Genomic DNA, 15,383 nt, shown 5'->3' on the forward strand with positions numbered 1-15,383 from the left:
GCCATCTCTCCAGACCGCTTGTGTTTTACATTTTGAGATAGTAATTCTCTGTGTGATTTTGCCTGTCCTGAGACTAACTCTGTAGCCCAAGCTGGCCTATCTCTGCCTCCAAAATACTGGGATTAAAGATGTGGGCCATGGGCTGGAGAGATGGCTCAGAGGTTAAGAGCGCTGACTACCCTTCCAGAGGTCCTGAGTTCAATTCCCAGCAACCACATGGTGGCTCACAACCATCTGTAATGAGATCTGGTGCCCTCTTCTGGCTACATGCAGGCAGAACATTGTATATATAATAAATCTTAAAAAAGAAGAAGAAAGTGTGGGCCACAATTGCCCAGCTTTGTTTTTTGGGGTTTTTGGTTGGTTGGGGTTTTTTGTTTGGTTGGTTGGTTTTGGTTCTTTTTTGGTTTTTCTAGACAGGGTTTCTCTGTGTATCCTTGGCTGTCCTGGACTCGCTTTGTAAACCAGGCTGGCCTCCAGCTCACAGCGATCCACCTGCCTCTGCCTCCCAAGTGCTGGGATTAAAGGTGTGCACCACCACTGCCCAGCTGACTCTTGTTTTGTTTTGTTTTGTTTTGTTTTGTTTTGAAAACAAGGTTTCAGTATGTAGCTCTGGCTGCCCTGGAACTCATTCTGTAGACCAGGCTGACCTCAAACTCCCACAGATCCACCTGCCTCTGCCTTCCTAGTGCTGGGGTTAGAGGTCTATGACACTAGCCAGGCTCTTGTTTGTGACTGGAATTTAACTGTGTCAGCATTCATCTCTCATGCATACCTCATAAACCACCTTAAAAACTCATCTACAAAAGGAAATGCTTTGAGAGAATGAGCAAACCAGCTCACATCGTTTTTATGTAACTTTTAAACTTTACTTAATCTTTAACTTCGATTAACTTTGAGCCAGGCTGTTAGTTGTGTCCTCTGAGCAATGTAATTTCAAAAGCTACAAAAATCATACATGGCTATTGCTAGTGTTAACTGAGAATTTGGAGTTCCTGTTCCTGAGTTCCGGGTCTCCTTCAAAGCAGACTCAGAAGGGAATTAGAGGACCGTTTGGCTAAGAATTTGATAGAAAATCAACAAGACAAGTGTGTTAGTCAGGGTTCCTCAGAGGAACAGAATTGATAGAATGAAGTGGGCTAAAAATAATTACAAACTGTACAGTTTGGAGAGAAAAACTAGGAAGACTAATCGTAGCGATTTGTGCTGAAAGAAGCTGTAATTGGTGTTTTGTTTGTTTGGTTTGGTTTCTCTTTTTGTTTTTCTTTTGTTTTGTTTTTTTCAAGACAGGGTTTCTCTACGTAGCCCTGGCTGTCCTGGAACTCACTCTGTAGACCAGGCTGGCCTTGAACTCACAGATCTGTCTGCCTCTGCCTCCCCAGTGCTAGGATTAAAGGTGTGTGCTACCATCACTTGTCTGAGACTGTAATTGCTAAGGAATGCCATTAAAGTTTAACCCCTTTTGGGGAGTTATTTTACTTTATGTGTATGAGTATTTTGCCTGCATATGTGTCTGTGCACCACTTTCATGCCTGGTGCCTGCCAGGGACAGAAGAGGGCCTTGAACCCTCTGGAACTGGAGTTACAGATGGTTGTGAGTCGTCATCAGGTGGTTCTTGGAACTGAACTTATGTCCTCTGCCAGAATACTATGGACCCTTAACCACTGTGCCACAGTCCCAGCTTTTGTGTTTCTTAGTCTCATTAATAAAAGAATATAGGGCTGGAGAGATGGCTCAGTGGTTAAGAGCACTGACTGCTCTTCCAGAGGTCATGAGTTCAATTCCCAGCAACACCATGGTGGCTCACAACCATCTATAATGTGATCTGATGCCTTCCTCTGGCCTGCAGGTGTACATGCAGGCAGAGCACTGTATACATAATAATAAATTAATTAATTAAAAAATAAAATAAAAATAAAAGAATCTAAAGGCAGGGCGTGGTGGTGCACCAAGAAACCCTGTCTCTAAATGAATAAATAAATAAATAAATCTAAGAATAGATCCAAATGTAAGCTCAAGAACATTTTATTAGAATTTGAAAAAAAAAAAAAAAAAAAAAAAAAACAGGTCAGGTCAGCTGCAAACCTCAGCTGCCCTCCAGAGGAGGACACTTCAAAGAATTCATTTCCCCAGGCTATCTCTTGGGAAAGCAGAGAGAATGGAGCTGCCAGGAGGTATGTATCTCCAGGCTTATGAGGGAAATTGCACCTAGGAGGAAAGGAGCCTGTGAGCTGGGGTGAGGGGCTTTGAAGTATATAACAGGTACTTTGTGAGTAAGGTCCTAGAGGGTAACATAGCCGACGGTATGCCAGTAGCTACCACAAGCATAGGTTAATGGAAGAGTCATGTGTCCCTTTTGACCAAGTAAGGAGTCCTTTGAGCAAGCAGGAGCTATCTTTTCTATCCCCTGAGGTAAGGCTGGCTTTGTCTAAATGCCAGACTTTGGGAAAGGAATGTCACAGCTCGTCCAAATGTAGAGAATAAGTGATGGATGCAGCCCCAGCGGATACCTCTATAGGGTAACCCCTGCACCTGAGGGCCAGGAAACGTCAAAGAACAGCGCAGGGGTGGGGCTTGAAGGAGGCAGCCGACCAAGACCAAGGCCGAGGCTGTAAAACTGTGCCTTCTAGCTGTGGCGGAGAAGCTACACCCATCAAATCTCAAAAGCAAGCTGCCTAAAGATCTGTGGCATCCAAATGTGGGTAGGGGAAGCCCGGGGTGGTGGTGGGGCCCTCCCCTGCATGAAGCACTACAATCAATTAACTACTGCCGGAGAGAGAAAATTAGTCGTCCTCAGGGATAAGCCTCTGTTTGATCTGGGGGGGGGGGGGGGGACAATTCCACGAGCATCTGATTAAAGCAAGCTGAATTTAGAACAGGCTGTCCCAAAGTCAGGATTTCAGAGAGCAGCTTCTGAGATTCCTTTTATGGGGAAAGGTTAGGTTGATAGAAAACAGGTACGGATGCCGGGCATGGTGATAAGTGCCTTTAATTCCAGGCAGAGGCAGGCGGATAGCTGTAAATTCGAGGCCAGCCTAGTCTAGAAAAGAGTCCAGGACGGCCAAGGCTACACAGAGAAACCCTGTCTCAAGAAGCCTAAGAGAAAAAAGAAAAAGAAAAAAAGGAAAACAGCTGTTGAGATAATTGACTGTAAGGGGGGGGCAATAAAAATAAGTGTAAAGCCAGGTGTGGCGGTGCACACCTTTAATCCCAGCACTCGGGAGCCAGAGGCAGGCAGATCGCTGTGAGTTCGGTAATAACAATAATAACAATAATAGTAATAATAATAACAAGAAAACATCATGTGGACCCTTTTACCAAGGTATCTGGGAAGACATTTTCCTAAGGCAAAAAGACAAGCATCACAGGTTCAGGAGTTTAGCCAGGCAAAGGGATGGGCACACACCATGAGGCCACAAGTTCAGGGTAGACTGAAAAACATAGTTTGCAGGATACCTTGGGCTTAGTAAACAGAAACTTATTCTTGTAAGGTATGGAGCCTTAGTCACAATGTGGCTCCTCAACATCAGTGTGGCTCCTGCTATGGTTTCACACCTCTTACTGGTGTCCCTAAACCCAATGATCAGCCCTAGAAATATACACTCAAAGACAAACACTGAACAGACTCTCGGGTTGTATTTATATATTTATTCATTTATATGTATATGTAGCAACATGGTTTAAAGAAAAGGCTCAGGGCCAGGCGCGGGTGGCACACACCTTTAACCCCAGCACTCGGGAGGCAGAGGCAGGCAGATCACTGTGAGTTCGAGGCCAGCCTGGTCTACAAAGTGAGTCCAGGACAGCCAAGGTTACACAGAGAAACCCTGTCTTGAAAAACCAAAAGAAAAAAGAAAATCCAAGGCGGGCAGAGAGTATTTAGGGGACGGTGAGGTGCAATCCTCTGGGTACACTGGTGTGTGGCCTAACCCTCCCTGCTTGCTGGCTGCTGCCCTGGGTGGATACTGGAAACAGCAGTAGGAGTCTCTACGGTGGATGCAGGAGGCATAGGTTTGACATTGGCCGTTGGTGGCAGAGGGCTGTCGTTGGCACTGAGACAAGATGAGCAGGGTTTTGCTGTGGGGCAGCTGGACAGCAGAAACAGATCCTGGAGCAGGGGGAGGCCCGGTTCTGACTGGACTGGTCCAAATACCGAGTCTGAGTCAGACCAAGAAACAAACCAGAGACAGGGACAAGATAGGCCCAGATCTAGCCAGGAAGGTAGGCAGAAGGGGATCAGTGGGGTGGGGTCCCCAGAAAAGGGAAGGACTGCCCAAGAGGACTGGCCAGTGTTCTTCCTAGGTGACTAAACTGTAGTGACGGACCTCAGGCCCATCCCACCCTTGCATACATCTTAGTGGTAAAACTCAACTAATCTCCGTCCCAGCATGATTTGGCACCCTTGGCACCCGCACTTGGGGCAGAGACCAAGACAGTTTCCCGGGTTCCGCCTAGACTCAGCCCCGCCCACTTGCCACGCGGCGGGGCCGCTTCTTCCTCCCGCCAGGGGCAGCTCGCACCACCAGAGCCTACTTTACACCAGACCCACCACCCACCACCCACCACCCATCCCCGCACTGCCAGGACCTGGGCTGCGGTGAGTCCCAAAAACTGCCTGTGCCGTCTCTCCAAACCCGCCTTCACCCTCTTCCACCAAGTTCTCTGAACTTTCTTGTCTCTCGTCCTGTCCCACACTTCGCGATCCTCCTCTCCAGCCCCTCCCGCGCCCTCACACCCGCTTCCTCTTTCCATTTCCCCGAGCAAGTCCACCCTTCACCAGCTACGCGCCCCCCCCATCCCCCACCTCAGCCCCAACCATCGTCCTCCACCACATCCGGTTCCTCCTCTCCCATCCCGACGCCTCTCCTTGCTGTCCCCCTCCACATCTGCTGGTTCCTGTGCCCCAACGTCCGGCCTCAGCCGGACTTTGGGAAGATGGGTCAGGACCAGTTGAGAGGGAGGCCTGCAGCGCAGGCTGAGGGAACTGGTTTACAGATTCAGTTGCGTTCCTGGCTGTCCTCTTAAGGGTCTTCTTGGCGCAACCCCTCGGTGGGCGCTTTATAAATATTGCTACCCAGCTAGCCCCTCACTGTCTATAAGGATAGGCCAAGTTTGAGTGTTTATTGTCAGTCTGCAGAGGGAAGTCCAGGCCACGTGGACCGAGACAGCGTTCCATGGACAACTCCAAAGACGACCCCACCATATTCAGTACCCACTGTCTGCCCAGTGACCCCAGGCTCTGGGCCACTGTGACCAACTCATACCTAGGTACACGTGTCTATCATGACACCATACATGTAAACGGTGTGTACAACGGAGCTAGAGGGGACGCTCACCGGGCGATTCTACCCAGCCCCCTCAATGTCCGTCTGGAAGCCCCTGCAGGAACAGAATGGCTGACAGAGACCTTTACCCTGGACACCAACACAGGTTAGCTGCCACCAGTCCGGGACAAGCTATAGCTCTGGGTGACAGGGACTCCTCACTTGTCCATTAAGTCTCATAAGGGAAAGGGGCCACAAAAGCTAGTGTGTGACTCAGGCCTGTGATCTCAGCGCTGGGAAGGTTGGGGCAGGAAGATGGAGAATTGGAACTCAGCCTCCAGTACACAGCAAGACACATCTCAAAAAAAAAAAAAAAAAAAAACTAAACCAATGGCCTTTAATTTAAGGAAGGAAAAAAAAGGCGTAAAAAAACTGCCTCCTGAGATGAGGCCTCTGTGGTCTGTTTTGCTTTCTTTTCATCTGGGTGGACCCACTACACAGTGGGGAGCAACAACTTGAGGTCTGAGGGACCCCACTCCCAGGAAGGCTGTGGTCTTGGGAGTCCACAGCTTTGAGTCCATCTCGCTTCTTCAGGATGACTGAGCCTCCCAACCCTCCCTAGGTTCCTTCCTGCACACCTTGGAAGACCCCAGCTTCCGGGCTTCCCAGTGCATCTATGCTCACCGTGTGTTACCCCATGTACTGGCCTTCAGTGTGTCCGTTACACGCTTGACCCCAGGGGACAAGCCCATCACGGTGCTGCTACGGGCAGCCTTCTCCCCAGAAAGCCCAGACCTGGACCTGCATGTGGGGCCTGACTTCCAGGGAGTCCGGTAAGGAATACACCGGGTAAATCTATGTAGCCCAGAGAGGGCATCCTTTCCTGAGACCCAGCTATGTTCTTGCAGGTACCTGCATGGCCACACACTCACCCCTGAGCAGCCAGGAGAGCCCCAGCAGGAAGTACACATGCTGTGGACGCCGGTTCCCCCAGCCTTAACCCTTGGGGAAGACGAGAAAGACAGGACCTGGGACTTTCTGACTGTGGTGGGTGGCAGGCAGGCTGAGGCCCAGGCCTGCTTTGCTGAGGCCCTGCAGCTGCAGACCAGGGGTGTTCTACATACGGTCCACGCAGATGCCTGGGCCCAGCTCTGGGCAAGCTGTGGCCTGGATGTAGCTGGGCCCCTGGCCCTACGCCAGGCCCTCCGTGGCTCTCTTTACTATCTGCTCAGTGAGCTTCCCCAGCCTGGAACGCAAGGATTCATCAGCCACGGCCTTAGCCCCGGAGGCCTCTCCAATGGGAGTCAGGAGGAATGCTACTGGGGCCATATCTTCTGGGATCAGGTACATGCTGTGCCGGTGGCACAGGGAGAGCTGTGTGTAAACGTTTTGGCTATTGCCTTTGAACTATCTGAGATCAACACTAAACATGGGGGCTATAGATAGGAGGGCTTTCTAGAAGAGATGGCTTCTCAGAAGGGTGTGTGGGAGTTTGGTAGAAAAGAGTGATGCAGGTTAGAGTAACAGACGGTGCAAAGGATGTGCCACATCCGAAGGCAGAGAAGGGGCTTCAAAGCAGGCCAGGGCCTCCGGAGCCTCAGAGTGAGCCAGGTACAAGGCCAGAGCTTACCCAAGGACTAAAAGAGCCATAGACTTTTTAGAGGAATGACAGATGTGGAGATACGGTCTGGAAAGTTCTGTTGCTGCCAGGAGTAGCTGAGTGAAGGGAAGCAAGTGCTGGAGAGGTCAAGGTTGTAGCCTCAGGGTGGGGAAGTATTGAGGGGGAAAGGCTCAAGGCCACTCCCATGTCTGACACCTTCTGAAGTCGGCTGGCTCGGATGAAACCAAAGGAAGCTGAGGTCGGGCAACCAGAGAGCTTAAGAGCAAGCTCTCCCTAGTGGCCTGATGCAAACTGGACGCCACAAGCTTCTCCTGATTCTGACTGGGCTGAGGGCCAGAACTCTGGGCTGTCTAGGCTAGAGAGATAGCATTGGAGTGGGCAGGCAGGGGTGGGGAATGGGTTGGGGGGGGCGCCCAGGTAGGTCTGGGTGAGCATGATGAGGCATGCAGGGAGAGGCAAAGGGACTGCCAGAGGGGAGGGGGGGAAGGCCCCCGGTTGCCTGCTTTGCTGTCTGTTGGCTGGAAGCGTTGGTGGAGTGGAATATGGACAGTAAGGAGGAGTAAAGGAGGAAGAAGGTGTAGAGAAATGTTTAGCCCCGTTAACGGTCCATCCTCTCAGGACCTCTGGATGTTCCCAAATATTGTGATGTTCCACCCAGAGGCTGCCAGGGCCATCCTGGAGTACCGGGTCCGCACGCTGGGAGGGGCCCTGAAGAACGCCCAGAACTTGGGCTACCAGGTAATGGGGCCTGAGTACCACCACCCACCACCCCCATAGGCCTCTGCCCCAAGGTCTTCCCAGTGCCTTTCAGTGGCCGCCAGAGCCCAGAGCCCAATACCTCTCGTTTCCTTTCCTCCACAAATGATCATCCCTCTAGTATGGCGGAGGGCTGCCCCCCTCCCCCAGATCAAGACCTGACCATCTCATCCTCTTCCCTCACAGGGAGCCAAGTTTGCTTGGGAGAGTGCAAGCACTGGCCTGGAGGTCTGCCCTGAGGACATTTACGGGGCCCAGGAGATCCACGTCAACGGGGCCGTGGTGTTGGCCTTCCAACTGTATTACTACTGCACTCAGGTGAGGCGCCATGATAGCCCATGTGCACCCGTGCGCCTCTTGAATCCACACTTTACCTTATGACCCTAGGGAATCGTGTGGAAAGGGGCTTTGAAAGCCAGGCATTGCTTTCTCTGTGCTCCTCTTCTGAGCCTGGTCCTTTGGCCTGCTCTCACTCTTTAGGACCTGCCGCTCTTCCGAGAGGCTGGCGGCTGGAACGTGGTGAGCGCTGTGGCTGAGTTCTGGTGCAGCCGCGTAGAATGGAGCTCCCAGGATAAGATGTACCACCTGAAAGGTGAGGACCACACACGGAGTGCAGTAGTCAGCTCGGCATGGGACTCTGCTCATGGAAGAGCATGTCCTGAGCCCCTACCCTAACTGTCATGGTGGCCCTGTGTGACTAGGAGTCATGCCCCCTGATGAGTACCACTCCGGAGTCAACAACTCTGTGTACACCAATGCCATGGTCCAGAACAGGTCAGACAAAACAAAAAAACAAAAAACAAAAACCATGCCCTTTCCCTCAACCTTGCCCCAGCATAGCAGGCAGGGCCCAGTCAGAAACCATGTAACCGTGGCTTGTCCCCTCTCCAGCCTGCGCTTTTGCTGCTGCATTGGCCAAGGACTTGGGTTTGCCTGTTCCAAGCCAGTGGCTGGAGGTGGCCGATAAGATCAAGATACCATTTGACTCTGAGCAGAACTTCCACCCTGAGTTTGATGGCTATGAGCAAGGTGAGTGGTCCTAAGTCCTTTGAAAGGCCCTCTGCTTGGTCAAAACCTGTACATTCACCCTGGCACACTCGCATCTCTTTGACTGATAACCTAACCCTATCCCGCTACCCCCTTCCCCCAAATTAGGAGAAGAAGTGAAGCAGGCGGATGTTGTCCTCCTGGGGTACCCAGTCCCCTTTCCCCTGAGACCTGACATACGAAGAAAAAATTTGGAGGTTTATGAGGCTGTGACATCCCCTCAGGGCCCTGCCATGACCTGGGTGAGGAGCCCGGCAGGCAGTGTTTCCCTCCTGTCTTCATCTTCCTTCCCCCGTGGTGGGTCTGACGGCTTTATATCTGAATTCTGACCTCAGAGCATGTTTGCTGTGGGCTGGATGGAGCTGAAGGACCCCTCAAAGGCACAGGCCCTCCTGAGCAGGAGTTTCACCAATGTCACTGAGCCCTTCAAGGTCAGCCTGGCTTCTACCCACCACCCACAGCCCACTGTGGTAGTCTCACCAGGGTAAGGGTCTTACCCAACCCTAGGGCGGTAGCCTCAGGTGATAGCCACCCTTTGCTGCCTGCAGGTGTGGACCGAGAATGCAGATGGGTCTGGTGCAGTGAACTTCCTGACAGGCATGGGGGGCTTCTTGCAGGCATCACTCTTTGGGTGCACAGGATTCAGGTGAGTGCAGTGGCCAGCAGTGAATTCCCACTTGTGCCAACCCTCTTCACGCGGCTCTCCCAACAGGATCACTGAGGCTGGTGTGACCTTTGACCCGCTGTGTCCAGACCTGGTCTCCAGAGTGTCTGTCTCTGGTATCTCCTACCTGGGGAACAAGTTCAACTTCATCTTTTCCAAAGACTCAGTGACACTTGAGGTCACAGCCCGTGCAGAGCCCTGGGCGCCCTTGCTAGAGGCTGAGCTGTGGCCATCGCTGGTCAGGCTCCCCCTGCTACCAGGTAGGGAAAGGTCTTTGTGTGTGTGTGTGTGTGTGTGTGTGTGTGTGTGTGTGTGTGTGTGTGTGTGTGTGTGTGTGTGTCTCCCTCTGCCACCAAGTAGGGAAAGGTCTTTGTGTGTGTGTGTGTGTGTGTGTGTGTGTGTGTGTGTGTGTGTGTGTGTAGAGAGAGAGAGAGAGAGACTGAGCTGTGGCCATCGCTAGTCAGGCTCCCCCTGCCACCAGGTAGGGAAAGGTCTTTGTGTGTGTGTGTCCCAGGTGTCTTGGTGCATGGCCTCAAGGATTAATCCTCTCTCTTGCAGGGCACAAAGTCTCCTTTCCCCACTCAGCTGGCCGGATACAAAGGTCACCCTCATAGATGTCCAGAAATTCCAGCTCTTCAGTGTTTGCTAAACAGGAGTTTTGGCATTAGAAATCCCTTTGGGTGCCTCTGAGACACTCCTAGGCCCTCAGCTGCATCCCTGACCCAGCAGTCTATCAATCCAGATCCTGCCCTGAACCATTAAGGCTACAGGCTGTTCCCTCCTCCTTACTCCCCTCACCCTCTCCAGGACTGGCCTATCTAGTTAGCACCTCAAACACTCTTTGCTTTGCAGCTGACCACAACTCCCTACCCCTTAGCTCCCCATCTTGCTGTCTCCCTGAGCCTGAACTTCCTTCCTGTAGCATACAGTTGGTACCAGGCGGGGTTAGCCAAGTGCTCAAGGGTTTGTGGCTTTAAAGTTTCTATTTGACTCCTCTTGACATCAAATGGTGTCTGGCATAGTGGGCTAGGGTGAGAGCTGTCCATCACCATACAGCTGGTAAGAAGGAAGGCAGTGCTCTCAGAAGACAGGGCAGATGGATCATGGGGCTGGCGACCAGAGGAACCGGAGTCAGACGGACTGGGTTTCCAGGCCACAGTCCTAGGCATCGGTGCCGAGAAGCTGCGCAGCCTTCTCTCCTGTTCTCAGCTCCTGGCATATAATCAGTGTTTCCCCAAAGAAGGTGCATAGAGTAGGGCCAGGATCCTGGTAAAACCCATGTCCCTATACCAAGCCAACTTGGCTAATTAAACGCAGTGCTGGCAAAAGCTCCTGAAGTCAGGGTGTGTGATGGATACATGTCTCTTAGCACCAGGGCCTGAATGGTGATGTGGTTTCCAAGCAGGGGCAAGGTGGGGCCTTCACGTCTTCTTCCAACTTCTTTATGGTGGGCCAGGAGCCACTCTGGCAGAATAGATGCTTATCTGTTGCCTCAAAGCCAGGACGGGACATGAGCACCAGCAAGTTGATGGTGGCACTGCACCCAAAGAACAGATGTAGCCTGGTACCCTGGGTGTGCATACTACCTGTGTGTATGTGGTCACTTCTGTGCATGGAGTATGGTGAGCTTCTGAGGCCGTGGGGGGGCGATAGAGCATGTAGGCTGGCCTGGCTGATCGGGTCTAGCCTAGCAGGCTGGGGCAGGGGAAGCTGCTGCTGCTGCTGCTGCTGCTGCTGCTGCTGCTGCTGCTGCTATTGTTGCCTAATTAGCTTGCCCATACATGTTGTCCTTAGCACTTGGACACAAAACAGTCATTCCTCGTATTATATTTGAAAGCTGGCAAACTGTCCCATGTTTGGGCGTATCTACCCAGGAACACCCAAGTCCCAGTAGCCAGCAGGAATTGACCTTTTCTTGAACTAGACCAGGAGCTCCTGGTCAGCACATTGTCTCCATCTTTGTCTGAGTACAGTCTCACACTGTTCTTATCTCTGGTCCACAACAGGGCTAGTGCCAGCACTGGCTCCATCTCCAGCCCCAGGCACAGAACCGAATAAGGCCCTATCTCCTGGGGTTGGCTTGCCACACTTTCGGTAGCTTCGAGCTCCTCAGGGCCAGCTGTTGACTACAGGCGTATGACAGGATGCAGAGGATTGGGAGCCGCTTAGGGTCTCCACATAGGGCAACTAGACAGAGACCTTCGCTGACAGGGAGAAGCAGGTGCTGGGGAGGAAAGGGACCTGGGTGGAGTGCTCGACCTCTGCTAACAACAGTTAGCTGGCCACAGTAAAACCCTGGGTGGGGGTCCAGGAGCTCATTGCAGCTTTATGAGGGTGTGTGTGTGTGTGTGTGTGTGTGTGTGTGTGTGTGTGTGTGTGTGTGTGTGTGTGTGTTGCATCAGTGTGTGAGCCAGGGGCATGCAACATATAGTAGAGAGGAGAAGCCATGTGACAACATTCATCTAGTGCCACTGGTGGCCCAGAGTTTATCCAGGGCCAATGCCTGTCTGCCTCTGAACACGTGCAAATGAAAGGAAAGGTGGAAGGAAGGGCTGTCTGTGTCTGTGTGTGTCTGTGCAGATGGTGTTGCTGTCCTGTGTGAGGCCCGTATCCAGTCCCACATAGGAAATAGACCCTGCCTGCCTTTGCCACCGCCTTTACTAACCCCGGAGGGAAGAAGACCGCTGTGGCATATGGAGAACCAGGGCACACCCTCACATGTTCTGGGACACAGCCCATCAAACCACAGGGCAGTAGGAATCAAAGGCCTGAGTTCCCGAACTTCATCCTAAAATACTTAGGCTCCTCCACCCCAAAAGCCACAGGCTGCATTATAGCTAGGCAAAAGCAGTAGTCAGGGGGCAGCCAAGCAAGACAGAACAAGACGCCTGGGGGCTGGCCAGAGGATTTGGTGCTGGGGCTCTCTGCAACAACTACCACCAGGAAAGAAGGAGCCACACATTTCTGGAATCTGCCAGCTTTAATTGTGAATGGAGGCTCAGCCTGGTAAGTGGGGAAGAAGGGCAAAGCCAGGTGCCGAGGACCGTCTAAGTTCGAGGTAAAGTCTAAGGGTTCTGAGGGGGTCAGCGTCGGACACACATTGTAGAGAAGAGGGAGGCCAGGGATCATCGAGGTACTATGGTGGGTGGTGTGGTAGGAGCTGGTGTTGGGCACCTGGGGGCAATGTCCTGGCATGGTTGTCCTTGGTTCAGGACAAGCTCAGAACTCTCAATTATAGTCCTCGTCGTCAAACTTGGTGCTGAAGAAAGCCGCAGAGTCCTTGGCTAGCCGGGACAGATGCAAGGCGCCAGTCACCACCAGCGCCAGGAGCAGCAATGGGGGTACCAGCGTCCACATGGCAGCCAGGATGTTGTAGCACTTGGCTCGGGAGCCATACTGCCTCGCAGCCTCCAGGTCCCCAGCTACCTTCCGGTCTCGGGCCTGCAGGGCAGTGCCAGAGCCAAAATGTTAACATGTTTATTGGTTGTCTAGGGGACTCACAGACAATCTAGAGCAACTCTAGGATACAGGCTGGACCCCAAATCTTGATGGAGAGGTATGGCTCGAGGAGGCATTCCCCTGGGCTAGGCCCACTACCTCCAGTCTCCAACATGGCTCAGTTTGGCCCTTGGCAGGGTCCTGAGTCATGGTGGCCCTCGCCTAAATAAAGGCCATATAGGTATAGATGTATGCTGATTAGATTCAGTAGCCACTGTGGGTCAGTAGCAGCCTCTGAGAGCCTCCTGTGGGAAAGGAGCCCTCTGGGAAACCAAGAACTCCATCCCATTCAAGAGCTATAGTGCTATTCCTCATCTGTGGGAATCTATAAGGACTTTGCCCTTTGGGGCAGACTATATAGTCAGGCCTTCCTTTCCTGTAAACAGTGTACATACTCCTTAATGGAGAGGCTCTCGTGGTCCCCAAACTTGGTAAGGTACTGTGGCTATGCCAACAGGCCCTCCTTTTGAGTCCCCCCACCCACCCACATCACTTCACGCCCACACTCATTCTCCCTCCCCAGTCCTTCCCACAAGCCTTGAAGCCTACCTTGACAGAGTGGACCAGCGCCAGGAAACCAAGGCAACACAGATTCAGGTACAGCGTGCTGAAGACGGACCAGAGCAGATGGTCCCGTGGCGTAGGGCCCGGTGTTCCTATGGAGAGGGCTGTGTGGGCAGCAGCATCAGCCTTGCGGGATGATGGGGCCCGAGGGTCCTCACGGGGATATGAAGTGTCCATGGGTTCCAGCGCCGTGTCTTCCTAGCTGAGGCTTGTGCTCTCTGAGCACCAGGCCTGCTTATAGCCCCACACTACCCTCCCTGGCTGGCCAGCTCCACTCACTATATATAACACAAATTACAGTCTCAGCCTGCCAAGTAGGGTGGCCCGCCCTTGTGCCCCAGCGTCCCCCACCCCTCTCAAAAGACCCCATCAAAGGCCACTGTGCCACATGGGTAGTAGCTGTAGACCACCCACCAGAGCCCCCTGAACCCCCTCCCCCTGCTGTCTCGACTCTGCACAGAAGGCTGCTCCAGGACACTAGCTGCAAACAGTAACATGGTGGACACAGGCTGAGGGGACATGAGGCTTCCTCGGTTTCAGGGAACAGCCAGAGCTCCCTCCCCAGGACCAGAGCCGCATATACCACAGCCCTCCCATCTCCAGAACCCAGAATCCAGGCTTTGATCATGTCACCTGCTGAGGTGCACAGATGGGACACCTGGCAGAGATGAATGCTAAGAAGAAAGTGGCAGGCAGAAAGGAATGACGGAGGCTTCCCCCTTTCTGCTACAAACCAGAAAGCTCCTCCCCACTCCCCAGGATGAGCAATCCTTCCAGCTCCTGGCCAGGTAGATCCTCTTCAGTCACCTTAGCCCATTAGTCCTGCCCCTCTCAATCCTTAAAATGTGAGTGGCATCTTGAGGGCTCAGATACCTGTGTGTATGCCAAGAACTCAATGCAATGCGTATCCAGCAGGAAGTCTGTAACTCCAGGCTCACGGGCCAAGAGCTTCCCTGGTAGCGTCGTCTCAGCTCAGACTTAGCAAGGACTAGATCCTCCACATCCCCACTGCCCAGCCTCCCTCCTGTGCTCAGCTTAAAAGCCTTGGTTACTTCTGCTCATGGCCCCATGAGATGAGTAAGCAGTGCTGGGCTGTCCAGGATAGTCTTGAGTACGTGGAAGTGGACAGAGATCCCCGGACGTGTGACGTGGAGAGTCTGCAGATGGCAGGGAGGACGACAGGGACCTAGGGAGAGCATCTGGCTCTGAAGTGACTTTCACCAAGGTCCCTTGTCGTTTGGTCTCCTCCAGTCTGGGGACAGGAAAATGATGGGTAATATTGGAGCCCAGGCCTACACCTCCCCCGATATGGGTGCTAGGAATCCACCTGGGTCCTCTGTACGAGCAGCATATGCTCTTAAACTGCTGGAGCAGCTGCCGGCCCTCTTGACAGAAGACAGACCTGCCTTCTATCCCGGCATTGTCTTGCGCACGAGATGAGTTAGATACGGCACAGGGAAGACACGCAGCAAAGTACAACGGCAGGGCTGACAAAGACTCAGAGCTGCATGACAACAGGTCGAGGGAGTACTCACAAAAAACAAGACTGTCCCAGACTAACCCAAGGACCACTGCCTATCCTGGGCTTCCTACCCTTTGCTTCGTTATAATAGCATCTTCACCTCATCAGAATTATAAAGTCTCCTGCTCCCATTATACATACGGACAAAGGAGGGAGGGGACTCTATTTGGGAGGGTGGGGGGAAATCCTGACATCACAGGAATGTCCTGTCCTCTCCCCCAGCCCAGCCTTAACTTGTGACCAATCTACTTCCTCATAAAAGTTGAGCCATTGTCCTGGAATGGTGCACTCCTCTAATCTCAGCACTCACAGGCAGAGCAGGGGGGCGGGGGATCTCTGGGAGTTCCTGGCCAGCCTGGTCTACATAGTTCTAGACCAGCCAGAATCCCTGTCTATTAAAATAAAATGAAATGAATTATCCAAAATCCCAGTGGCAAAACTATCCA

The 15,383-nt window shown here is 52.6% G+C and overlaps 2 protein-coding genes across 2 annotated transcripts; one reads left to right on the forward strand and one right to left on the reverse strand.

Annotated features, from left to right (window-relative positions):
• Positions 1-4,931: 4,931 nt before the first annotated feature.
• On the forward strand, positions 4,932-10,604 carry Pgghg (protein-glucosylgalactosylhydroxylysine glucosidase). Its single transcript, XM_051145106.1, has 13 exons — positions 4,932-5,431; positions 5,888-6,098; positions 6,174-6,609; positions 7,505-7,624; positions 7,829-7,960; positions 8,123-8,234; positions 8,344-8,416; positions 8,535-8,671; positions 8,798-8,931; positions 9,025-9,120; positions 9,238-9,335; positions 9,402-9,681; positions 10,410-10,604. The coding sequence occupies exons 1-13, from the start codon at positions 5,176-5,178 to the stop codon at positions 10,602-10,604; spliced, it is 2,280 nt and encodes a 759-aa protein (XP_051001063.1). The 5' UTR covers positions 4,932-5,175.
• A 1,908-nt stretch (positions 10,605-12,512) lies between these two features.
• On the reverse strand, positions 12,513-13,755 carry Ifitm5 (interferon induced transmembrane protein 5). Its single transcript, XM_051145589.1, has 2 exons — positions 13,401-13,755; positions 12,513-12,794 (listed from the first exon to the last, which is right to left on the reverse strand). The coding sequence occupies exons 1-2, from the start codon at positions 13,590-13,592 to the stop codon at positions 12,582-12,584; spliced, it is 405 nt and encodes a 134-aa protein (XP_051001546.1). The 5' UTR covers positions 13,593-13,755; the 3' UTR covers positions 12,513-12,581.
• Between the last annotated feature and the right edge of the window lie 1,628 nt (positions 13,756-15,383).

The sequence above is a fragment of the Acomys russatus genome, chromosome 5 (assembly GCF_903995435.1).
Source record: "Acomys russatus chromosome 5, mAcoRus1.1, whole genome shotgun sequence".
NCBI lineage: Eukaryota > Metazoa > Chordata > Mammalia > Rodentia > Muridae > Acomys > Acomys russatus.